This window comes from Vipera berus (genome assembly GCF_964194415.1).
Source record: "Vipera berus genome assembly, chromosome: 4".
Lineage (NCBI taxonomy): Eukaryota > Metazoa > Chordata > Lepidosauria > Squamata > Viperidae > Vipera > Vipera berus.
The window spans coordinates 83,064,644-83,090,980 of record NC_138206.1 but is presented as its reverse complement, the minus strand read 5'-3'; the positions used below and the strand labels follow the sequence as shown (position 1 = coordinate 83,090,980).

General features: G+C 43.4%; 1 protein-coding gene across 1 annotated transcript in view; it reads right to left on the bottom strand.

Annotated features, from left to right (window-relative positions):
• The window catches only part of HERC2 (HECT and RLD domain containing E3 ubiquitin protein ligase 2), a 160,913-nt gene that overhangs the window by 120,302 nt on the left and 14,274 nt on the right, over nt 1–26,337 (bottom strand). Inside the window, exons 5-13 of the mRNA XM_081327133.1 lie at nt 14,359–14,578; nt 13,564–13,664; nt 13,267–13,423; nt 12,182–12,292; nt 11,838–12,009; nt 10,933–11,106; nt 10,269–10,457; nt 9,141–9,292; nt 7,733–7,890 (exon numbers count right to left, since the gene is read on the bottom strand). Of these exons, the coding sequence (XP_081183259.1) occupies nt 7,733–7,890; nt 9,141–9,292; nt 10,269–10,457; nt 10,933–11,106; nt 11,838–12,009; nt 12,182–12,292; nt 13,267–13,423; nt 13,564–13,664; nt 14,359–14,578 (1,434 nt within the window). The remainder of the gene's footprint in view (nt 1–7,732; nt 7,891–9,140; nt 9,293–10,268; nt 10,458–10,932; nt 11,107–11,837; nt 12,010–12,181; nt 12,293–13,266; nt 13,424–13,563; nt 13,665–14,358; nt 14,579–26,337) is intronic.

The following is a 26,337-nucleotide window of genomic DNA, read 5'->3' as shown; positions in this document are numbered from 1 at the left end:
ATGGTTGGATGATCTGGGAGGGGACTTGCCAACTATTGTCCCCCTGTCATGGTCCGATCATTATCTCCTGCAGCTGGTCTTCCGCTGTGCCACCCCCCGCCCCTGGGCTGTGGAACCGACCAGGTGGTTCTGTCCCAGGCGCCTAATGGACCCAGAACGGTTCCAGATGGTGCTTGGGTCCTTACCTAGCTCCCTCACTCACAGCCCGGTCGATGCCTTGGTGGATGCCTGGGAAAGGGCGGCCACCGAGGCACTCGACCGTGTTGTACCCTTGCGACCCCAGACCCAGCACAGATCCCGTTGGGCCCCATGGTTTTCTGTGGAGCTCCGGGAGATGAAGCATCGGAGACGGGGTCTAGAGAGCGGTTGGAGATCCACCCGGTCTGAATCTGACCAATTGCGACTAAGAGCCTTTACAAGGTCTTATCTCACTGCGATGAAGACGTCAAAGTCTAATTACTTCGCTGCCCTCATCACGTCTGCAGATAATCGACCAGCCGCCCTGTTTAGGGTGACTCGCTCTCTCCTTAATTGGGAGATGAGGGAGGATCCCTTACAGGGACAGGCTGAGGAGTTTAGTCATCATCTGGTGGACAAAATCGCTCAGATCCGGACCGGTTTGGACTCTGACTGGGCAGAGTCAGGCATGGAGGAATCAAGTGGTCTTGAGCATGTTATCTGGACTGAGTTCGATCCTGTTTCCCCCGATGACATGGACAGGATCATGAGAAGGCTGAGCTCCACCACTTGTTTACTGGACCCGTGCCCCTCCTGGCTGGTTTATGCGGCTCGGGAGGAGACACGAGGCTGGTTCCAGGCAGTAATATCTGCTTCCTTGAAGGAGGGTATCTTTCCTGCCGCCTTGAAGGAGGCGGTGGTGAGACCCCTCCTCAAGAAGCCTGCCCTGGACCCGGCTGTTTTAAATAACTACCGTCCGGTCTCCAACCTTCGCTTTTTGGCGAAGGTTGTTGAGAGTGTGGTGGCGCATCAGCTTCCTCTGTTCCTGGAGGAAACTGATTATCTTGACCCGTACCAATCGGGTTTCAGGCCCGGGTACAGCACGGAGATGGCATTGGTCGCACTGGTGAATGATCTCTGGGGGGCTCGGGACAGGGGATGTTCCTCTGTCCTAGTCCTTTTAGATCTCTCAGCGGCTTTCGATACCATCGACCATGGTATCCTACTGCGGTGTCTCAGGGGGTTGGGAGTGGGAGGCACTGTTTTGCGGTGGTTCTCCTCCTACCTCCTGGGCCGCTCACAGTCGGTGTTGACAGGAGAGCAGAGGTCCGCCCCGAGATCTCTCATTTGTGGAGTCCCTCAGGGGTCAGTCCTCTCTCCCCTCCTGTTCAACATCTACATGAAACTGCTGGGCGAGCTCATTCATGGTTTCGGGGTGGGGTATCATCAGTATGCTGATGATACCCAACTTTTTCTTTCCACCCCGGACCAACCCAGAGATGCACTCGACGTGATGTCCCGTTGCCTGGAGGCGGTCCGGGTTTGGATGGGGAGAAACAGGCTTCGTCTCAATCCTGCCAAGACTGAGTGGCTGTGCATACCGGCATGTTCCATCATTAATGATGGGGGGTGAGGTGTTACCCCACGTCGATAGGGCTCGCAACTTGGGTGTCCTCTTGGATTCACGGCTCAATTTTGAAGACCATATAGGAGCTTTTGCCCAGCTTCGTCTGGTGCGCCAGTTGCGGCCCTATCTGGACCGAGATGCCCTACACACAGTCACCCATGTGCTCGTGACCTCCCGGCTAGACTACTGCAACGCTCTCTACATGGGGCTGCCCTTGAGGACCACGCGGAGGCTTCAACTGGTGCAGAATGCAGCCATGCGAGTTGTTATGGGAATTTCCCGATACTCCCGTGTAACACCTCTTCTCCGTGAGCTGCATTGGCTTCCGGTTGCCCTCCGGGTGAGATTCAAGGTTCTGGTAATGACCTATAAAGCTCTAAATGGCTTGGGTCCGGATTATCTAAGGGAACACCTGCTGCCGGCATCAACTTCCCATCGTCCCGTGCGCTGCCACAGGGAGGGCCTTCTCAGGGTGCCAGCGGTTGAGTGCCAGCGCGTGATCCCCAGGGGGAGGGCATTCTCTGTGGGCGCGCCTGCCCTTTGGAATGATTTACCGGTGGAACTTTGGACCGCCCCCGATCTGCGTTTATTTTGCCGGGACCTGAAAACCTGGTTTTTTGATCTATCAGGCCTGGACTGAAGGGGTTTTAGCTTTTAATATTGTTTTAATTGTTGCGCTTAATTAATTTAATCTATTTTAATTTTATACTATTTTTATATTGTATTTTATGCTGCCCTGTAAACCGCCCTGAGTCCTTTGGGAATAGGGCGGTATAAAAATTTAAATAAATAAATAAATAAATAAATAAATAAATAAATAAATAAATAAATAAATAAAAAATAAATAGTTTTCAATGTCCTTTTTAAGGGATGGCCACCAAAATTGCCTCTTTAGGAGGTGTAAGGTTTTCATGAACCCAAAATGTCCCACCAGCTTCAAATCATGGCATGATTGCATAGTTCTCAGTCTCTGACTGGTTGGGAACGTATAATTTTCCTCCTACCCAAGGTAGCTTTTCCTTCATTGAGCAAATATTTTTGAGGTTGAGGAACCATTCGTCTTCGTTTAGGGCTTGTTTGAAAGCCAGAGTAGTGGTGTTATCTGGCGGCGATCCCTCTTCTGCTTGCGCTCTCATGTTTACTCGAGCTGCTAATTGTCACACTGGAAGCAAAGGTTTGACCACTTTCGCTTTTGCACTATTATATTGCAGTAGCCTTGACAGGGTGTTGGCTAAGAAATTCTTCCCTACCATTAAGTAACGGGTGAAATTAAAATGTTGAAAGTGGTGTGCCCACCCTGCCTGCTTGGGGGACAATTTCCTTGGAGTTTTCAGAGCTTCAGAGCTTCTAAATTTCTGTGGTCAGTCCAGACCTCAAAAGGGATTTTATTCCCTTCCAGGAAACGTCGCCAGGTGAGGAAGGCCCACCTAAGTGCATAGGCCTCTTTTTTCCATACTGCCCAACATTGCTGGGTTTCTGTCAGTTTTTTCAATGTATACGCACAAGGCTGTAGTTGGCCCTTCTCATTTTCCTGGAGCAGCATAGCTCCCACTGCTACATCACTGGCATCGGCCTGAATAACAAAGGGCTTTTTAGGGTCTGGATGCCTTTACACTGGCTCAGCGGAAAAAAGTCTTCTTAACTTTTTGAATGCGGCTTGACATTCATCCCCCTTGTGATGACCCAGGGCACAGCACAGAGCCAAAACAGTCAACTGGCAAATGAACCGCCCTTTATTTGCTCCAATTTTCCCCAAATGCTCCCACGTTTATGGCAAGCCTCAGAAAAAAGTAACACACACACACCTTCAGCAGCCTCTGGCTGCAAGTAGTTTCACATACAGTTAGATTAGAAAAGTAATTTACTCAAGGCCACGTAGATAACAAGGAATGAAACGTACATCCAAAATCTAACAAGTCTGTGGAAAAACAAGCTTGCCTGAGCAGTTTCAGAAGAGAAGCCAAATCTTTGAACATCAAATCAAGTCTTTGAACACCAAATCTTTGAACACCAAATCAAGTTTGTCAGCCAGTCCAATGGTCAAGAGTTTCAGGGTTTCCAAGCAGAAATCACAACACAGCAAGAGATCAGAGAGTTGTTTCCAAGATCAGCAACAGAACACAAAACTCCAAGAAATCAGCATTTGTTCCCAACAAATGCCCCTCCTTACAGCATCTCTTTAAGTCTCAGTCTCCAGGTGTGCCTTGTGGAGAGGGGCGGGGAGCTCTCCTCCCGAGTGGTTGAGCCTGCCTGGGTTGTTCTCTCCTTCTCTCCACTCTCCGTGCTGTAGGATCAGGAGGGGGTGGCCCTTGCTCATTACCTGAGCTTTGTCTCTCATGTTCATCCTGTCCCAATCCTGAAAGGCCCTGGCCTGCCTTGGCCTGCTCTTCCCCACATTCCTTTGAAGCCACAGAAATCTGTTCCTCGACCTCCATAGGGTCCAGTTCCAGCTCATTTTCCTCAGCAGATTCAAGCTCCGACAGAGGCATGATACCCCTTCTTAATTCTGACTCGGTAATACACCTCCCATAAGTCCAGTTTAGAAAATATTCTGCCTTTTGAAAGGTGGGCTAGCATATCTTTCATGAGTGGAAAGGGGTACACATTTTCCACACACACATTAAGACCCCGTTGGTGGAGCAGTGGGCTAATGCCTCCTTAAGTAACACCAGCTGCCTGCAATTAGTGCAGGTTCGCATCCCACCAGGCTCAAGGTTGACTCAGCCTTCCATCCTTCCGAGGTAGGTAAAATGAGGACCCAGATTGTTGGGGGCAATAAGCTGACTTTGTAATAATGCCGCTTGGGGGGGGCGAAAGCCCTAATAAGCAGGCATATACATAGAATGAAGGCTATTGCTAAGCACATTGGTTTGTGCTTAAATTGTAAGCCGCCCTGAGTCTTCGGAGAAGGGCGGGATATAAATGGGATTAAAATAAAATAAAAAAATAAAAATAAAAAAATAATCAATGCAGAGATGAAGAGACCCATCTTTCTTCTCCCAGAACAGAACTGGAGCGTCCACCCTGGGTCTGGCTGGCTGAATGAAGCCTCAGGCCACGTTTTTGTCTATAAACTTGCACAGTTCAGCTAACTCCCTTGGAGTCATGGAATAGAGTTTTGGGTTTTGCAACTTGGCCCTGAGAACAATCTCAATAGCACAGTATGTGGGTCAGTGGGGAGAAATTTTATCCGAACCTCTCTCACTAAACACATCAACCAAATTGTGGTATTCTCGGGGTACGTCCTGCAGCAACTTCTCTTTGAGGCAGCTGCCACTTCTCTGAGGGGTTCCTTCCTTGCCTTGTGGCCACCATTGCATGGGGCTTGCTCCATCTTTGGGAACTTCAAGAGTCCCTTCCTCCAGGCTACCCGTGGATTCCATTTTTTGAGCCAAACCAGTCCTAAGACAAGGAGCCATTCCATTCCAGGTGCCACTCTAAAGGTTAGAGTCTCAGAGTGGCTTCCCATGGCTAGGACCAGGGGCGAAGGTGGCTGAGACACCCCCTGCAACTGACCCATTTAGTTGACAAAAAGCAATCAGGCACTTTAGTCTCCTCAGGCAGAACCCATTTTCCTACTAAGGTTGGGTTTATCAAGCATCTGGTGTACCCCGAGTCTAGCAATGCTTTTAGGGCCACCTTTCTTTCCATGTCTGGGATTAACAGCTCTATGGGCATGGTTACTGGCATGATCAGCCCATTTACTACCGGGTCATCATTGTAGTCATTGTTGGAGGGTCCCAGGTCTGCTTCAAATGGGGTTGAAGTTCCCTCTCGGTTTGGAGGAGGGATGGAACTCTACGACCTTGGCGCTCTTTAGGGCTGTATCCTTAGTGCACTGTGAGGGCTTCATCGACTTTCTCCCTGGTAGTCGGTCTCCTTTCTTTGCTAGGATCCTCATCCAGCACTCCGTCGCCCAGTGGCCCTCTTTACCACATTTGAAGCAGGTGGTCGAGTGTGACAGGGCTGTCTGGGGTTTGGCAGCCTCCCTTTTCTTTTCAGGTGGAGACCGTTTCCATACACTTTGCCTGATCAGTACTGTTTCTGCGCCTGGCCGATCTCTGCTTCTTCAGCCAGGATGCACCAATCATGGAGGCAAGCAGGGACCCCTCTGGCGATGCAGGCATGGTACAGGTCGCTGTTCAGTCCGTCCTTAAAGCAGATCACCAGGATGTCTTCCAGACAGTTGAGGAAGGAGGCTAGGTCTCGGAACTCCTCAGTATACTTATCCACTGCCTCACGGTTTTGATGCGATCTCTAGCTTCTGGTCAGCAGGGGATCTTAAAACTTCAGTCTCAGCACCGCCATGAAGTGGTTAAAGTTTTGAAGGTCTGAGGCATTGACATTGTGGAGGGTCACCGTCCATCAGACAACAGCCCCCTCCAGAGCCAGTTTGACAACCCTGACCCTAGCCTCTTTGGTGGGGATGTCTTGCCAGTATTCTTGCATGTAGGTGAGGACGTGGGCAAGAAAGAACCCCAATTGCTGGGGGTCTCCATCAAACTTGACACCAAAAGGGGGTGCCTTCCACTCCTACTGATGGGGTCCCCCTCCACTGACTCTCTGGACATTCGCGCCACCAGGGTGCCTTCAAGGAGGACTGGCTGGTGTGGTTGTCACCCTCTCTGCGGATTCAGTAGTGCTGGCAGCTGTCTCTGGGGTCAATATTCCCACCTTCCATATGCAACTTCCTCATGACTTCTGTCATCTCTTTCCACGCAAACTATGGCCTCTCATATTTTGAGGCTCTGGAAAGCTTCTATCATGAAGCGCATTGCTCGTTTCATGAGGCCGTCAGCATGATCCAGTTCTTCCTCCAGTTCACCATCATCATACAGCATTTCCATTTCATGCCTCCAGCCATACTGTCAGGTGTCAGACAATCTCAGCTTCGAAGGATCCTCCAGGGCAGCAGCTTCCTTTGTCCATCCGGCAGAGTTTGTGTCGGGGTGAGTTTTGGTGGAGGTCTCTCTCCAATACTCAGCTTCTTCATGCTCACTGCCCTGGTTAGACATCGTGTGCACAGTCTCCACAATAGGTCTGGTGCTGCTCTGGGTTGACCACTTTGCATATCCTGCCTAATGTAACATCTCACCTCAGCTATTTCCTCAAGAAAGTCAAATTCTTGAAGCAGGCAGCATTTCAAAAGGATATTTTATTGAGAGAAAGTGATTGCAGAGAAAACAGGCAGGATCTAAAGTTCCCGTGCAAAAACGCTAGGTTAAACCCCATTGTTCAAACCCCTCCCAACTGCCCAGTCCATAGAGAACCAATCCAGAGGTGTGAAGGTATTGTGAGAACTCCGAGTAGGTGATAAGAAGTTGTTCTCAGGCGCCACAACCTTGGTTCTCCAGGGATAAGACAAAGCAGATGGTCCCAGGCACATCCCTCCTCCCTCCCATTTCCCTGGAAGATACATTAAAGCAAAAGAGGAACAAAGTAAAATGGATACATCACAGAAAAAAACACGAGAACCCGTCCCACTAGAATGGCAGTGTCCTGATAAGTATCTATGGGGACTGACAGAAGTAGTGCAGACAAGAAGCACAAATACTAATTCTACCTTGGTAGAAAAAGAGCCTTGGTGGAGCAGTGGGCTAATGCCTCAAGTAACACCAGCTGCCTGCAATTAGTGCAGGTTCGCGTCCCACCAGGCTCAAGGTTGACTCAGCCTTCCATCCTTCTGAGGTAGGTAAAATGAGGACCCAGATTGTTGGGGGCAATAAGCTGACTTTGTAATAATGCCGCTTGGGGTGTGTGTGAAAGCCCTAATAAGCAGGCATATACATAGAATGAAGGCTACTGCTAAGCTTGTAAGCCGCCCTGAGTCTTCGGAGAAGGGCGGGATATAAATGGAATTAAAAAAAAATAAAAAAATACCTTTATTGTGAAATTACCACAACAAAATCTTGCAACTTTGAAAGTATTTTTCCCCTCCTTTACTTTTACTTTCCAGAAAACCTACAGAGTTCCTTCTAAGGCACTTATCATGCCCCTTCTGCTTCTGAGATACCTTTTGATTGATGGTTGTCTAAGTCTGTGGCTTTTCCTCGTATCACCCAAGAACATTTCCACATACCATTATGAGAACCCAATAAACCAAAAAGGTTGCCACCTCCTGCTTTAAAGAAAATATTAGAATCATACCATGACCCAGTCTGCCATAGTTTCCTCGGCCCCATGTGTACAATTCTCCATCAGCTGTTATTGCAGCACTGTAGGTGCCTCCACATGCAATATGTACAACATGTTTTCCAGCCTGCTTCCCAGAGAGAGCAGAAATCATCTTTGGTTCTTCTAAGGGTCTGGAAAAAGGGAATGGGACAGGAAAGCAAAACTATGAGAATTAACAGAACACTTATTATAAAAAGGCAATAGACTCCATGCACACGGTAATAACTACAAACAAATCAAAACAGACATCATGTACTAATGCAGTATATTATTAGACAAACAAGCTATTCAAAGAAAATGTCGGCTTCCTACCATTGGATAGTTTCAACCAACAGCCACATAGATACTTGTAAAATACATGCTGGTTTGCATTCTTGCATTGAGCAAGGAGTTGCCCAATTGTCTAAATGGGCCCTTCTAAATCTATGTTGCTATATTTATCAAAGTTTCACTGCTATGTAAGAGAGATTTCCCATACTATTCAACTGTCTCATTGCAGAAAGTTATAGCAAAATGGGTAGCTGCAAATGTTGCTGTCTTAAATATAATCAAAATGATTGAAGTTGAGTACCCCAAAATATGTTAATGTTCTCTATAAATTAATATTCTTAATATTGGGAAAATTTCTAAGACATGCTCCAATGTTTTATATATTATGCTGGGAACTTTGAAGAATCATCTCTTCTTACACTCACATATATAATCACATAAGGCTTACTGCCTTCCAAGATTTTGCCTCATCTGACCCTAATACAGATCAATGTCCATCAGAATTACAAAGCAGAAATGCAGCTGCTAATTTAGTACGCTAAAAATAAAAAAACAGAAACAAAAAACTGCCCTCCAATCAGTGTTAACATTGTATTTACTATTAAAACAGGAACAAATTATATTAACCTGGAGAAGACAACCCTGAATATAAAAAATTATTTTTTAAAAAAAGATTGACCTCAAAAAAATACAAATCCAGACAAAATCATGGACACTGCTAGCTTCTCCTACTTGCCAGGTTTGTCAATTCCAGTTGAAACCAATGAAAACCAGTGTGGAAATGTAATTTCCATCCACAAATAATATCCTGCTTCCCTCCCTCCTCTCCCTTCTTCAAGAGAGTGTGTGTGTGTGTGTGTGTGTGTGTGTGTGTGTGTGTGTGTGCGTGTGTGTGTGTGTAAAAAGCCGCACTCTAAAAAGCAAGAGCAGCAATGTGCCCAAGTGTCAGCTACATATCATGCCAATTTGTAACAGATAATTTCAGCTTATTTTTAACCTAATAATCCTTGTTTCCAGTAATTATTTTACTGGTTCTAATCTCAATAAATGCAAACGGGAAGAAAGCATTTTACATTCAAGCTTCTTATCCCAAGCTGTCTAAAATACATACACAGTATCCCCATGGCCCAGTCGTCCACCATCTCCACAACCCCATGAGAAAACTTCTCCAGTTGCAGTCAAAGCCAGATAGTGGTGTCCATCTGAATGTGCTGCAATTTTAACAATATTTCTAGAAGCAAGACTCTGTACAAGTTGTGGTGCCTAGAAATAAACACACACAAATAGAAACTGTGCATTTCAGAACAGCAGAAAAGGTAAAGTAAGAACCCTTACAGAAAGAAATTATAGAATATTCACAAAAATTTCAATAACTAATCCAATAACAATGTTTTTCACTCAAACTAAGCATATTTAAATAATTAGTCTAAGATTCACAACTATATTCAACATGGAAAAATAATCACATATCCTGATTTATATGATACAAAGGCATTAAAACAAGGACTTTTTTCCAGTTTCATTTTTTCTTCAACATATAGTAAACAAAACCACTAGGTGAGGTCATCTCTTATTTCAGGGTCTAATCTTTTCGACATTCTAAAGCAGAACTGCACGCAACTGGCTGCTGGCAAGATCTGACAGATAAATTGTGATTGGCTGATTTGGAACTGAGGCTGAAATTTAAAATCTCTTAACCACTGTGGGGAGTGAGGGGAGGACAAGAGAACAACATGGACACCTGCTGGCAAGATAGGTCTGGCTGGGGAGCACCAGAACTCAACACATGAGCTCTGTTCCTCCCTGAAGGGAGAGGAACCATCAGGATATGACAGTATGGGAAGTGGAAGTGCAGTTTACCTCATAGTCCACAGTCCCCTTTGTTTCCCCATCCCCTCAGCAAAGTGACAGGCAGTTCCATGGGTTAATCAAGGAGGAGAAGGAGTGATTTCTGATACTCCCTACCAGTTTCCCATAAGCAAAATCAATGGGGAAGTTAGTAGGAAGCTGGAAGTTGCCCCCATTTCCACTGCTTTTCTACCACCCCCATGCTCATTCTGTTTCTCTCTTTAGAAAAGAAATATCTCTAAAAGTATGGTCCAATGCATTACAGGTTGTAGCATATTTTAGTATATTTTAAAGCTGAGATAGGCAATTTCTGACAAGCTTCAAATTTGTACAGTAAGAACGTTGTCTTTTGTTTTGAAAGGAAGATAGAAAGTAAATAAAAACCACCTACCAATATGTCATTATTGTAGGCTTGTGTATAAACACGCCCATTTTTGGACAAGATCAGAAAACGCTTCTCTGCACAAGCAATCTGTATAACTCCAAGACTGGCAAGTCCTTCACACTGAATTGGACCACTGACATTAGAGTAGTATTTCCATCCTATTAATCCCCATGCTATAAACTCCTGCAAAGAAGCCTAGAAGAAAATTCAACATTTGAGAAAATATCAACAATTAATCTTAAAGTACAATAATTAATAATTTGAATAAATGATTCCAATCTCAACCATGTTACTACTTAGGTTGAGATTTGCAACTAAACAGACTTGAGAAAGATAGTTAGATAAACTTGAATAAGTGACAGTATCTAGATTTTGTTAATTTGATTTAATCTTTATGAGAAAGATCTAAAAGATTAGGCAGTTCTTCTATAATATAGCAGTTACAAAATCTACCAAAAGTCAAAACACCGTAACCCACATCAAACAGGAATTCAGAGAATCCACGAGATAGCATGATTAACTGCTCTTAAAACTGAGATGTACATAAAAAGCAATTTATTGCATGGCACAGAGGCAGCAGGGCAAAGTTTAAAAATCCATTACAGATAAAGTCTCTTACATAAGCTTTAGCATATCCCCAGTTTCATTTATCCAATTTGCTGTACATTACCTTATGAGATGTCGGAGAACTGCACTGCGGGGGCATGCAAGGAGTGGCTAGGCGATCCAGGTGAGCCATAACCACAACCGCTGTTTGCCTTAAATCAATTGCTAGCTCATTGTCTAGTGGTAGTATTAGGTATCTTAGGAAGTTTTCATTTGGACTTAGTGGATAAGCCAACATCTAAAATAAATACATTTAAATCTATTATCTTAAGTAGTATCTGTTTAAATCCGCACATTAAAGAGCTAAACAGTTTTAACAAGATACATTAGCTAGGAAGTTATAGATTCTGTGACAGATCCACTTGTAATTAACAAGATTTATACAATATTTTAACAGAAAGATCCACTTGACAACTTACTTATTGGGCAGATCATGGATTTAGTACACAGAACTGAACATCAGAACTAAAAGTGGTGTACACAATAATGCAAGTTTTCCTATTACAGCGATAACTATAGAATTATTTCAACTTTCATCTCTCTCCATTTTGTTTCTACTGCATTCAGAATTTAAAAATAATTCAGGGAATTCAAAGATATACATAAAATGCAATTTAAAATACGTCCCACAACTAACTATCCAAGTATGATGGTTAATATCAGCAAAATAATTATACTTCTCAGTCATGGTACTTGCCCATGGAAGAGATCCCCATTATGATCCAGATGTTAGTCTTCCAGAAAACTTGACTTTCTCCATAGAACCAGGTTGTTAATTTAATCTGGCATGTATGGGATTTTGACTACGTGATAATATAATATGGTTTTTTTCAAAATGCATTATTGTATTTTATATTTATGAGGTCACTAGCGAGAAGCCAGTTCTATATTTTTATAAATAAATAAATATTGTTTCATGAATGTACAAAAGCATGCTTGTAGTCTAAATAGAAGCACTGAAGGACAAACCTGAATTTCTTCTTCTGTACTGTTCATCTCTTTGTTACAAATTATATTCTGAAATCTCTGCAACAAAGGAAGGAGTGGGGCACTGGTTCCCTGTGCTGAGCGTTCATTATCTGTTTCTCTCGTACCACTATCCCAGAGTTGAAGCAATAGTATCACAGCAGACAACATTTGGCTGAAAAAAGAACTGACATTAAATTGAAGGCATGGAGGAATAAATCTTGTCACTTCTATTTCTTTCGGGTTTTTTCAAAAACTTCCTTTCCTTACCCATACAAATGTTCCCAGAAACTATAATGTTCAAATGATGCTGGATTCTGCAATGAAAGATCTCTTAAAGGGTTTACCTCAGTGTGCCTCTCTGAACAGCCAATTCCAGTAATATAGCAAGTGCTAAGTGCTGGTCTTGCAGTGGAATGTTTCCTGAGCCTTTTAAACCTGGAGCTCCATGGATGTCTCTAATTTAAAAGCAGAAATATATTTACTTACAAACAAACCACATATATACAGTACAGAACTTAGTCCCTCACTATCCTATTATCCAATGTTTTCCCTAAATATCTAAACACCACTTAGTCATACTATTAATTCTGTTTTTCCAATTTCTTTATAAACAAGCATAACACAACAAATTTAATGAAAATTTACAAAAAAACATATATGGGTATGTTAATGACATAAATGTAAACAAAACAAAAAGAAATGTAAGTCAGAGTTCATATTCCTTATGTTGCTATTTTTAAAGCAGTAAAATGATATCCAACTATTTAATTCCAGGTTGTTTAGAGCAGAGGTGCCCAACCTTTTGAGCACCAGGGACCGGTTCCATGGAGAGAGGTTTTTCTGCAGACCAGAGGCGGCATGGTTTCATGTACTGCCTGCATCCCGCAGATGGGATTTTGCTTGTTTGTGTGGACCGGTTTCAGGCATGCCACGGCCTGGTGCCAGTCCGTTGACCAGGGGTTGGGGACCCCTGGTTTAGAGCAGCAAGTCTATTACTCTTTAAATCAGGGCTGCACAATAGCCTTTAAAAAGTGAACAAATTCACCATTCTGAAAAGTACATTGCCAAGCATCTCCAATGCCTCACAGCCAGCTCTAGCACTGCTACTTCACTAATCCTCAAACAGCTGATTGAGGAACATGTTCCTTTGCAGCCCATAATTATTTTTAATTTATCAATGTGACCCTTTCCCTTTTACAAATTGTGAGTCTGTTTTATATGTTCTGGATTATAATTACAATATTCATCAAATGGCTAGGAAGGATGATTGTATTTGACTCTTCAACCTATATGAAAAACAATAAGTTGCCTACTCCAACTGATTCCAACAAAAAGGAAGATAGAAGAAAAATGATATCACACTCAAAATCATGTTTCAGTAACACGATTTGTATTAAAACATGGACCAAACAGTATTTTGAAAACTTACCCAGTTACAACAGACCTTAGAAATTTAGTTGCTCTCTCCACAACTTCCAACCATACAGAGGATACTGTTCCTTCATCAAACAGGGATGCTTCTGATAGGACTCGCAGAGCATCTAGAGATTCTTGTAATAATTCACTGCAAAGATCTGCATCCTCACCTACAAATGCAATGTGTTTTAGCTGTGATAGATATTTCACAGTATGTGAAAACAGGGACAGTTGAAGGGTCTGGGTTTTTTTGACCAAAACTATCTGCAAATTTAGGGTAGTTATTCAATACTCAGCCTGTAACTTATACCTGATCTCCAAGCCCGCCTTAGGAATGCGAAGGCAAATGAAAGAGCCGCTCTGGATCCTACTCGAGCCAGACCTTCAACACCTTTGCTTACAGATCTAGGGCTACAAGAGAGAAATTGAGGAATGATCTCTTGCTTAATTCCTATGCAAACTTCCCCCCCCCAAATCTTAAAAGCATGATTCAATCCCAACTGCCTCAAAACGTATAAACAATAAATATGTGTTTCTGGTACACAGTCAGGAAACAGTGGACTATCGTTCTGACCTAAGCTTTATAAGAATTCATCTTCCATGCAAAACAAAATTGCTATAGGTAGCCCCCGACTTACAACAGTTCATTTAGTGACCATATGAATTTCAACAGCACTGAAAAAGTGACTTACGACCATTTTTCACACTTACGACCATTGCAGCATTCTGCTGGTCACGTCATCAAAATTCAGACACTTGGCAACTGACTCATATTTATGACGGTTGCAGCATCCTGAGATCATGTGATACCTTTTATGACCTTCTGACAAGCAAAGTCAATGGGGAAGCCAGATTCACTTAATAACAAGGTTACTAACAACTGCAGTGATTCAACAACTGTGGCAAAAAAGGTCATCAAATGGGGCAAAATTCACTTAATAAATGTCTCGCTTAACAACAAACATTTTGGGCTCAGTTGTGCTCGTAAGTCGAGGACCACCTGTAATACCTTATGTATAGAACCAAAATCCTAATGATATTATTATACGACAGAATTGGAATATATGGAGGAAAATAGACTGGATTTCTTTCATCAAGCTTTTACCTTTTCTTATCCACCATGGGCAATGGGATATTGCTGCTTTTCCGCTTAACCTTGACATTCTCAAGAAGAATACTCCTATTTAATGCGATAAAATAGCGTTCTAATATAGCAAGCCTCTGTTTTAGCCTGAGAGCAGAGAGAGTTGTGGTGGCGGTCTTCTTGGCTAGAACCTGCTGCTCCTTTACTAATATATAAAGGCATTCTTTCAGTTCGTTCACATCTATAATAAACATAACAGCAATGCACTTAGCAAAATGTATAAAACTATTTAAAATTAAATATAGCTTTGAATTATAGAATGTTCATAATTAAAATATAACAAAAACATAATGGGGATGAGTGTTAAATGAGTATTTTGGGAAGGGTTTCTGATTAGAGTTATTATTGTATTTATTTAATATCTGTTTTAGAAAGAAGCCAATCTCCTGTTTTTGTACTAATCATTAATTCATTTCAGATTCTGAAAGTTACTATGTAATGTTAGTAGTCAACTATAAAAAACCCTTAGTTGTTTTTTAACAATTCAACAAATAATTAACCAAATTTTGCTAATCCTTTTGCTGATCAAATAAAAATTGCTCAGGTTTTCTACCTTACCTACCTCATCCCAGTTTAAATCCTACAGTATATCAGCTTACATCTGCATCAGATGATGTGAGTTGTAGCTCATGAAAGCTTATGCCTTTTAATAACATTTGTCAGTCTGAAAAGATACAAACTTCTCCAGTTTTTTGGACTCCCACAAACTAGCATAGCTCTCCTACAAAAAGAAGCTTCAGATTCACTAGGATTCCATTGTATCTGCACTGCATCTGTTGTAATCCTATCAGATTTGATACAAGACACCTATTAACGACTTCACTTAATGAAGAGTCAAGATATATAAATAGCAACATGTAATCTTCAATTTACAACAGTAATTGGACTGTAATTGAGGTCTACATATACTAAACTGGAGGTATGTAAGATTTTTGTTGAATTTGATTTAGTAAACATGAACACTGATGTAAGGTTACTAAAGGGGATGTTTAGATATCTAGATCCGTACCAATCGGGTTTCAGACCCGGGCATAGCACGGAGACGGCATTGGTCGCACTGGTGAATGATCTCTGGCGGGCCCGAGATAGAGGTTATTCCTCTGTCCTGGTCCTATTAGATCTATCAGCGGCTTTTGATACCATCGACCACGGTATCTTACTGCGTCGTCTTGAGGGGCTGGGAGTGGGAGGCACCGTTCTGCGGTGGTTCTCCTCCTACCTCTCGGACCGTTCGCAGACGGTGTTGGCAGGAGGGCAGAGGTCAAGCCCTAGGCCTCTTAGTTGTGGAGTGCCTCAGGGATCGGTGCTCTCGCCCCTCCTGTTCAACATCTATATGAAGCTGCTGGGAGAGATCATCCGTGGCTTTGGGGTGAAATATCATCAATATGCTGATGATACCCAGCTATTCATCTCTACCCCGAACCAACCCAGTGATGCCCTCGATGTGATGTCCCGTTGCCTGGAAGCGGTACAAATTTGGATGGGAGAAAACAGGCTTCGACTCAACCCGGCCAAGACTGAGTGGCTGTACATACCGTCATCTCGTTTAGTACAAGAGGTTCCATCTCTGACTATAGGAGGAGAGATGTTACCTCCCATTGATAGAGCACGCAATCTGGGCGTCCTCCTAGATCCACGACTCAATTTTGAAGATCATATTGGAGTCGTGGCTAGGGGGGCATTTGCACAGATTCGCCTTATATACCAATTGCGCCCCTTTTTGGACCGAGATGCCCTACGTACAGTCACCCACGCACTCGTTACCTCCCGTATAGATTACTGTAATGCTCTCTACATGGGGCTGCCCTTGAAGACCACCCGGAGGCTTCAGCTGGTGCAGAATGCAGCTGCACGGGTTGTGATGGGAGCACCCCGATACTCCCATATTACACCCCTCCTGCGTGAGCTGCATTGGCTACCAGTTGCCCTCCGGGTGAGATTTAAGGTGCTGGTACTTACCTTTAAAGCCCTACATGGCTTAGGCCCGGGATACTTGCAGGACCATCTGCTGCCAGGAACAAATTCCCATCGTCCAGTACGCTCACACAGAGAAGGCCTCCTCAGGGTACCGTCAGCTAGGCAATGTCGGCTGGCGACCCCCAGGGGGAGGGCCTTCTCTGTGGGAGCACCAGCCCTATGGAATCAGCTCCCCCCTGAGCTTCGGATGGCCCAAAATCTCCAATCCTTTCGCCGCGGCCTCAAAACACTCCTGTTCCACCAGGCTGACCTGGACTGACAGGCATTTTAATTAATTATATTTAGGATTTTTAATTTATTTTTTAATTTTTAATTTTAATTTATTGCACAGATGATTTCAATTTTATTTTTATCTTGATTTCTGTACTTATTATATGTTTTGTTGTTAGCCGCCCTGAGTCCTTCGGGAGATAGGGCGGGATATAAATCCCATCAATAAATAAATAAATAAATAAATGTTTCAAAACAGCCAGTAAAATTTAACTACATAACAGAACCTAGCATGCTGGCTTATGGCAGTAACCCTGGCAGGCTTTTGAGTAGTAAATAAACATTATAGTAGAGCACATGGCCATTTGCAAGCCACTTTTCTGTATTGTATTGCCTCTCAGGTATCTGCAGAAGACCTATATTGCTTAAACTTACTAAGAACAGACTATTTTTTATTTGTATTGATTCTCCATATGCTATGTAGGTAATATTTTATAAATTTACAAAGGTCACTATGAAATGTTGCAAAATACTATTTGAGATTCTCAGACTGCAAGTTAGTTCTTTTCAACAACTCCAGGGATACGCATATGCATGCTTATACACAGATATCACACCTTCCCTTCCTGAATTCTCTTCCACTAAACACATGGATATTTATCTTCAATCTAAGTCCATTTTTGCACGACAACCCTGTGAGGTACCCTGGGCCAAAAGACACACAGCCAATTTTTATATTGTTTTAACCAAGAGTAATAACAGAATACAAACAGGTAAAGGTATGGGACCACACTAATTTAAATCTCTTTCATTTAATTAATCTATTCGAGCTATGACTAATGTGGATACACAGAATAGGCTATCATTTAAAGAAAACATAACAGTCTTTTTAAGCTATAATAAATACAGGTAGTCTTTGAGTTATGACCACTAATATGCCACCTATTTAAAATTATGGTGGTGATGAACAAGGGGGATTTACAACAGTCTGTAAAGTTATATCTTTCACAATCACGTTATTGCAAACCAGGCACTTGGTGCCTACTTTGATTATGATGTCATAGCAAGATGCAATCATATGATTGTGATTTCCGACATTCCCTGTTGGCTTTCCACAAGTAAAGTCAATGGGGAAGCTAGCAGGAAGTCAGAAATCATTCCTGCCACTTTTTCACCAGCCTGCATTTTGGTGTGCCTGCCCACAGCACCCCAACCACCCAGTCCAGTGACATCCACATATCCACCTGCACTTCAAACTGTCTGTTTGCAGCAGCACTCCACAGCAGCCATGCATCCACTGGCCTGCTCACCTGGGACTCCCATCTTTTCCCACTTAATAAAATTCACGGTCTGGGTATTATGATAGGACTGTTATGATTCTTGTCGCTAAGCAATGCTGTCACAATACATCATGCTTTATGATTGCATTGCTTAGTGGTGGAAGCTCCATCTGAATTGCCATTGTAACCTGAAGACTACCTTTGTTAACAATTTTTTAAAATAAGTAGACTTCCGGTTTTGGTCACTGATGAGATGGATGGAAGAAGCCGGCGCTCCGGCTTCCCAGTCCGGTTTTGCTTTGCCCAGCAATTAAGGGGCAACTAAGAAGGAGGACACTTCAGGAGCTCAGATCAGGCGGCGGTTGATCAGAGCGGACTGAAGAAACCCTCTAAAAGGGCAGAGGAAAGGCTGCCGGGTGAGCCGTGGCAGCCCAAGTCATCCCCAGCCAGAAGGAAAGCTCCGCTAAACAGCTGACTGGCAACAGCGTGCTGAGACTGGGTGAGCCAGAGCTTTTTCCTTCTCCTTGTGGATTATAAAACTTTGAGCCCCTGATGGGGAAGAACTAAAAAGCAAAGACCCCCAGAAGGTTTAATTTAAAGGGGCAAGCAACTACAAAAGTGGAAAACACTTAAAGGTTATCAGATATTGATACATGAGTGTATGAGGACTTCTAGTGGTGAAAGAAGAAACGACAGTACCAATAAATATTGAAAAAAGCCTTTGCAAAATATGATCTTGCAAAACACCTGCAAACAACAAAGTGCCCTGGCATGAGATTACAAGGGAAAAGACTTTTCATAGCTATATTTGTTGACTTTGGCTAAAATTAAACAGAAACTATTTGGAGAAAGTGAACATTTTACATCAGAGACCCAACTGGAGGAGGTGGATTTGGCCTAAAACAGCTGGCTCCCTTTTACATTCTGGATTTTATTCTGATTGTTGGCTGTAAAATGAGTACATCAAACATTACTAGACTTACAAAGAAAATCTCTTCTGCACCTTCTGTGGGACAATCTAGCCCACAGGTCTGCAACCCGCGGCTCTGGAGCCGCATGCGGCTCTTTCAGCCGTCTCCTGCGGCTCCCAGTCCTCTGCCATGTGCAGTTCAAAAAAAAAAGTGGGACTAAAAAAGTTCAACCAATCAATTCAAATATGCAGGGTAGGTGCATATCTCGCCTTGGTTCCACTCTTCAGTCAAACCCTGTTCTGCGCATGCATGCATGTACGCGCATGTGCACACATTTTTTGCGGCTCCCAGTTTTTCCTTTTGTGAGGGAACCGGTTCCGAGTGGCTCTTTCACAGTTTCAGGTTGCTGACCCCTGATCTAGCCCAACAACCCAGGGATCTATTGAAACAATGTTACAGCATGAGAAAATAAGCACTGCCCAGAATGAACTGCAGGCCTCACTAAAATTGATTCAAGAGATGATGCAAAAAAAACCATGAAGAGACACAAAGTAATTTCGAGAAATTAAGCGAAGAAATTTTGGATATAAAGGGACAATTTGAAGCTCAATACCAAATGATTATTAAAAATGAACAAAGAATTCAGGAAATGGAAAATAAAACAGGATATTGACAAAAAAATGGAAATGTTATTACAAGAAAATGAAAAAATAGAAAAAGCAAATCAAGATCTAGAGGGGGCAGTTAAGATTCTGGAAATGGAAATATCCCTGAGGATAGAGAAGAAAACATAGCAGTTGTGATCATTGAGCTTCTAGCAGAGGCTCTGAATGCAGACAGAGCAGAGATCCAAAAATCCTGGTCAAGAATTGATATGATTTGGATGACGTCTGAATTGAGGATGAATATACAGGAAATTGAGATAGAAATAGGCACATGGGCAGACCATAACCCTTTAAAAGTGACATGGGGAGGAATACAAAAAAAGACCAAAATGGGCTTTAAATCAATCTATATTAAAAGAAAGAGAATTTATAGTTAGTGAAAAAAGAAATGGAACACTTCTTTAAAGAAAATAAAGAAGAAGATACAACAATACAAAATGTATGGGATACAGTCAAAGCATACTTTAGAGCAGGGGTGTCAAACTCGCAATGTCACATGACGTTGTGTGACGTATCGGAGCTTTTTCCCCATTGCCGGCAATGGGGTGGGCTCAGTTTTGTCGTGATGCGTCCGGCCCGCGGGCCGGCAGTTTGACACCCCTACTTTAGAGGCATAGCTATAACATATATGGCAAAAAAAATAAACAGAGAAGACAGCGATATGTACTATTAAAAGAAAGATCTGGAAAGTTAGAATCATAATTACAAAAAAATCCGCAGAAAGACTTTGAAAAGGGAAATGGAAATAATAAAACATAAACTAAACCTGTTGGATTCAGAAAAAGTGGCAGAACAGATAGAGAGAGCAAAACAGATTTTTTTTGGAAATGCCAATAAACCAGAAAGATAGTTAGCTTATAAACTTAAAAAATAGAAAGAAAGAAAATGATATATAACTTAGTAGATGGAAAAGGCTGTCTACAATTTAAAAATCAAGAAATAAAAAAGATAATTAAGGAATACTACAAGGAACTGTATGATAAAGAGAGAGAACCGTTCAATATCTAGAAGAAAATACCGTATATACTTGAGTATAAGCCGACTCGAGTATAAGCCGAGACCCCCAATTTCACCCCCAAAAACTGGAAAAAGTTGTTGACTCGAGTATAAGCCGATCCACCGTTCTGCAAGCCTCTGCCATCAGCAGAGGCTCGATCCGCCATTTTGCAAGCCTGAATACACAGGAATACCCTGTGTGGCCGCGGCTCTCGGGGAAGCCCTGGCTGTCAGCTTCCTCGCTCCACGCTGCCATTCGGGGCCCGCGCGTTCCCCGGGCAAATCGCGGCGCCCAGCAGGCGAGGAAACACGCCCGCTCCAGTCGCCCCCCCTTCCCTCAGGAGACGCGAAGCAAGTGACCGCCCGGAGCTTACCGAGGACTTGCTTCGGTGCTTCCAGGATCGCGCGCACCTCTCCCAAGCCGCCGCCGTCCGGAGACCTGCCGAAGTTTGGGGAGGTTTGGGGAGGTGCGCGCGCACCTCCCCAAACCTCCCCACACGTCGGCAGGTCTCCGGACATCTGCGCCCTGCCTGCCTGCTTCTTTCCGCAGCGGAAAGAAGCAGGCAGGCAGGGTGCGGAGGAACGGAGACCCGGCGACGTTTGGGGAGGTTTGGGCACCTCCCCAAACGTCGCCGGGTCTCCGTTCCTCCGCGCCCTGCCTGCCTGCTTCTTTCCGCTGTGGAAAGAAGCAGGCAGGCAGGGCGCGGAGGAACGGACACCTGCCGACGTTTGGGGAGGTTTGGGCGCCTCCCCAAACCTCCCCAAACGTCGCCGGGTCTCCGTTCCTCCGCGCCCTGCCTGCCTGCTTCTTTCCGCTGTGGAAAGAAGCAGGCAGGCAGGGCGCAGAGGAACGGAGACCCGGCGACGTTTGGGGAGGTTTGGGGAGGCGCCCAAACCTCCCCAAACGTCGGCAGGTCTGTGCGGAGGAACGGAGACCTGGGGAGGTTTGGGGAGGCGCCCAAACCTCCCCAAACGTCGGCAGGAGGAACGGAGACCTGCCGACGTTTGGGGAGGTTTGGGGAGGCGCCCAAACCTCCCCAAACGTCGGCAGGTCTGCGCGGAGGAACGGAGACCTGGGGAGGTTTGGGGAGGCGCCCAAACCTCCCCAAACGTCGGCAGGAGGAACGGAGACCTGCCGACGTTTGGGGAGGTTTGGGGAGGCGCCCAAACCTCCCCAAACGTCGGCAGGTCTGCGCGGAGGAACGGAGACCTGGGGAGGTTTGGGGAGGTGCCCAAACCTCCCCAAACGTCGGCAGGAGGAACGGAGACCTGCCGACGTTTGGGGAGGTTTGGGGAGGCACCCAAACCTCCCCAAACGTCGGCAGGTCTGCGCGGAGGAACGGAGACCTGGGGAGGTTTGGGGAGGCGCCCAAACCTCCCCAAACGTCGGCAGGTCTGCGCGGAGGAACGGAGACCTGGGGAGGTTTGGGGAGGCGCCCAAACCTCCCCAAACGTCGGCAGGAGGAACGGAGACCTGCCGACGTTTGGGGAGGTTTGGGGAGGCACCCAAACCTCCCCAAACGTCGGCAGGTCTGCGCGGAGGAACGGAGACCTGGGGAGGTTTGGGGAGGCGCCCAAACCTCCCCAAACGTCGGCAGGTCTGCGCGGAGGAACGGAGACCTGGGGAGGTTTGGGGAGGCGCCCAAACCTCCCCAAACGTCGGCAGGAGGAACGGAGACCTGCCGACGTTTGGGGAGGTTTGGGGAGGCGCCCAAACCTCCCCAAACGTCGGCAGGTCTCCGTTCCTCCGCGCCCTGCCTGCCTGCTTCTTTCCGCTGCGGAAAGAAGCAGGCAGGCAGGGCGCGGAGGAACGGAGACCTGCCGACGTTTGGGGAGGTTTGGGGAGGTGCGCGCGCACCTCCCCAAACCTCCCCAAACTTCGGCAGGTCTCGGACAGCGGTGGCTTGGGAGAGGTGCGCGCGATCCCGGAAGCACCAAAGCCTCGGCCGCGCACAAGTCCTCGGTAAGTTTTTTTGTTGACTGGAGTATAAGCCGAAGTGGAATTTTTCAGCCCAAAAAGTGGGCTGAAAAATTCGGCTTATACTCAAGTATATACGGTAATCTTCCAAAAATTCCAGAGACATTTAAAACTACTGTGCTGCCACCACGTGGCTGTTCTTAGGAAATTATAATATGCTAATTGGGTCTACCAGTGCCTTCCCCCTTTGTGATGTATTTCCTGTCCTGCTCATGATGCTGTACTGGGATCCACCCCTTCTGGGTTGGACTTCCTCCTTCTCCTTGTTCCCTTGTGTTCCATCCTCCACTGTAACATCTGAACACAAGCCATGCGGACAGTAATCCTGTTACTGTCTTTTGACCTTAAAGTACCGTCCAGATTCACCTGACCATACCTTCTCTGCTGTAACCACCTTCTACATGCAAAATAAAGGTATTTCAGATGAACCAGGTGCTTTATGAGTTCACTGTCTGGAAAGGGCCGTTAAATGTGACTAAATTCGCTTAAACAGACCAATAAGTGTCTTAACAAGGAATTAAATTCACAGTACAATTTGCCTGCAACAGAACAACTATGTTAGAGGAAAGGATTACAATGATGGAAATATTAGAGGGCATAAAAAGACAAAAAAATGGGAAAACACTGGGTCCACATGGGCTACTGGTGGAGCTATATAAAAATCTACAAGACATACTAAGTGAACCGTTGAAAGATGTTTGTAATGGACTTTTGTTAGAGGCTAAACTTCCAGCCACATGGATGGAAGCAAACATTACTCTAATACCAAAAGAAGATTCAGATTTGACACAGATTAAGAATTACAGACCGATTTCACTGCTTACTGTGGATTACAAAATTTTCACTTAAATAATGGCAGAGACTGAAAAAATACTTAGCTGAATTTATACATCCAGACCAAAATGGCTTTTTACCAGAGACAAATTAAAAATAACTTAAGAGTGATAATGGACGTATTAGAATACTATGAACTACATCCAGGGAAACAATTGGCACTAATATTTTTAGATCTCCAAAAGGCATTTGACAACGTTTCCTGGCAATTTATGATTCAGCAATTACAAATAATGGACTTTGGACAGAACTTTATAAATATAATAAAAACAATATATAACAAACAGAAAGCCAAAGTGATCGTGAATGGAGATTGTACTGAGAGCTTTGAGATAAGAAAAGGCACAAGGCAAGGATGCCCACTATCCCCATTGTTATTCATTTTCACTCTGGAAATTTTAAACAGAAATATTAGACAAAATACAGAAATTAAAGGACGGCAGATAAAAGGCGAAACATACAAACTACAAGCATTTGCTGATGATTTAGTATTTATCTTAGAAGAACTTTTGGAGATGATTCCTAAATTATGGAGAAAGATAGAACAGTATGGAGAAATGGCGGGATTAAAAATAAATAGAGAAAAAACTAAGGTAATAGTTAAGAATTTCACAGATAAACAAAAAAAACAAATGTCAGAAAAAATAAGAGTTACAGATAGTGAAAAAGGTTAAATATTTGGGTATACATCTATCAGCAAGATGTTCAACAATAAAAGATAACTATATAAAATTATTGAATCAAATAAAACTGGACTTGGAAAGATCAAAGAATTTGTAATTGTCAATATTACGAAGAATTGCTTCGGTGAAAATGAATGTACTGCTGAAAATTCTATTTCTATTTCAAACAATTCCGATAAAACTTGAGAAAAAAATTCTTCCAAGATTTAAATTCGTTAATTTTAAAATTTGTCTGGCAAGGAAAGAAAGCTAGAATTAAGATGAAAACATTACAAGATGCTAAGGAAAATGGAGGTTTTGGGCTACCTGAGTGGGCTTTGCATTATCAAGCATCTGTTCTAACATGAGTGAAAGAATGGATAACTCTTAGAAACAAAAGGTTGTTATATTTGGAGGGGTGATTTACAATTGTTCATAAGTATTTCCAAAATCACTATATAAGAAATGCTTTGTTAATAGTATGGGAAAAATTAGAAGCAAAAAATTAAAAGTAAAATATACCTGAAAATTACAGGGTGGTTGTCAACTATGGAAGCATTTGTTCATCCAAACTTGGTAGACTTTTAAAAAATTTAGAAGTGCCCCCCAAGCCACAGCCAAGCAAGACATCTGCCTGCACGCCTGGCGGTGCTCTTCCTCCTGTCCGAGGTTTTCATTGTTGTGAGCATTTCTGTTGAGGATTGGCAGCGGGGGTGGGGTGAGGGGTGTTTGGTTTTTATTCCCTCCCCCCTCTGCTGGGTGGTTGCAGCACGTTTTGGTCACTTCACATGATCCTGGGACACTGTGACTGTTATAAATATGAATCAGTTGCCAAGCATCTGAATGTAAATCACAAGACCCTGGAGATGCTGCAACATTCCAGCTGATTGGCGCTTCTTCTGGGCTCAGCAGATGCGCCGGGATCAGTGCTGCTTTCCAGCTGGAGCCTGGCGCTGATCCTGGTGCTTCCACTGAGCCCTGACAGCCCCGAAGAAGTTCCAATCAGCTGGAAAGCGGCACTGATCCTAGCCCTTCCATTGAGCCCTGACAGCCCTGCAGCTCCAGCCATCTCTCATTCAGGCTTGTGCGGTGCTGCCACCAGTTCAGCTCATTCCCCTCCCCCCCTACCACTTTTCCAGGATGGTTGTGTACCACCTGCCAGGTGCCAATGTACCACAGGTGGTACCCATACCACTAGTTGAAAAGCCCTGTTATAAAGAACAAAGTGTATTTGATAAGATTTTGTTAACTTCAGATGAGTTATTAATTAAGAAAATGTATAATTTTTTGTAAATTCTGGAAATGGAAAGTGAGCAAGTTAAAGAAACAATGATAAAATGGGCAAAAAAACTTTGGATATAATATAGAACTAGAAAAGTGGCAAAAGTTATCAGACAGAAATTATAAATTGACAATGTCAACTTTGTACAAAGAAAAGTTATATAAAATGTTTTATAGATGGCACTTGCCACCAGCAAGATTAGCAAAAATGTTTAAAAATATGTCAGATAGCTGCTGGAAATGTAAACATAACTCAGGCACGTATTATCATATTTGGTGGACATGTGGTAAACCAAAGTCTTATTGGAAAAAGATACATGCTTGGTTGAAAAAGATACTGGGAGAACATGTTGACTTTAAACCTGACCTTTTCTTACTAGGTATAATGCCAGAAACGATTAACAAACAAAGCCTACATTTGATTTTAAATGTCACAACAGCAGCAAGAATAATATTTGCGCAATATTGGAAAAATGAAGGAGTACCACCAGAGGAAGAAATAATTAAAAAATACTGGAATGCGCAGAGATGGACAGATTGACTATGAGATTGAAAGATAAAGAAGAAACAGAATATTACCAAACTTGGGACTTATTTTATCAATGGTTAGAGGAAAGAATGAAGGATTAGGAATTAAATACGTATTAGCGTTTTTAAACCCAGACAGCACATTGGTTGAAAAATTATTATATGTAAGAAAAAAATAATAAAATCTTATAAAAACATTTTTTTTAAAACAAGTGGCTGTCAAGCTATCATCTTAGCATTTGATACTTTCATGGCTACAAGATAATAGCTCACAATGTTTCTGTGGAACTAGTTTGGTCATTTGAGTGAATTCCTAGTTTAATATGTAACAGCAGCAGAAACAAAAGAAACAAAAGAGTCATCTTTCTGCTTATACAGATTCATCATGGAAATAAAATAGTCAGTTCCCAAATGAGTAACCAATTTTGTTAGCAAGATCTTTCCATACAATGGCCACAAAAAATTATTGAAAGCCAGTGGATACCACAAAATAAAGAAAGAAGAAATACCGTATATACTTGAGTATAAGCCGAATTTTTCAGCCCACTTTTTGGGATGAAAAATTCCACTTCAGCTTATACTCCAGTCAACAAAAAAACTTACCGAGGACTTGTGCGC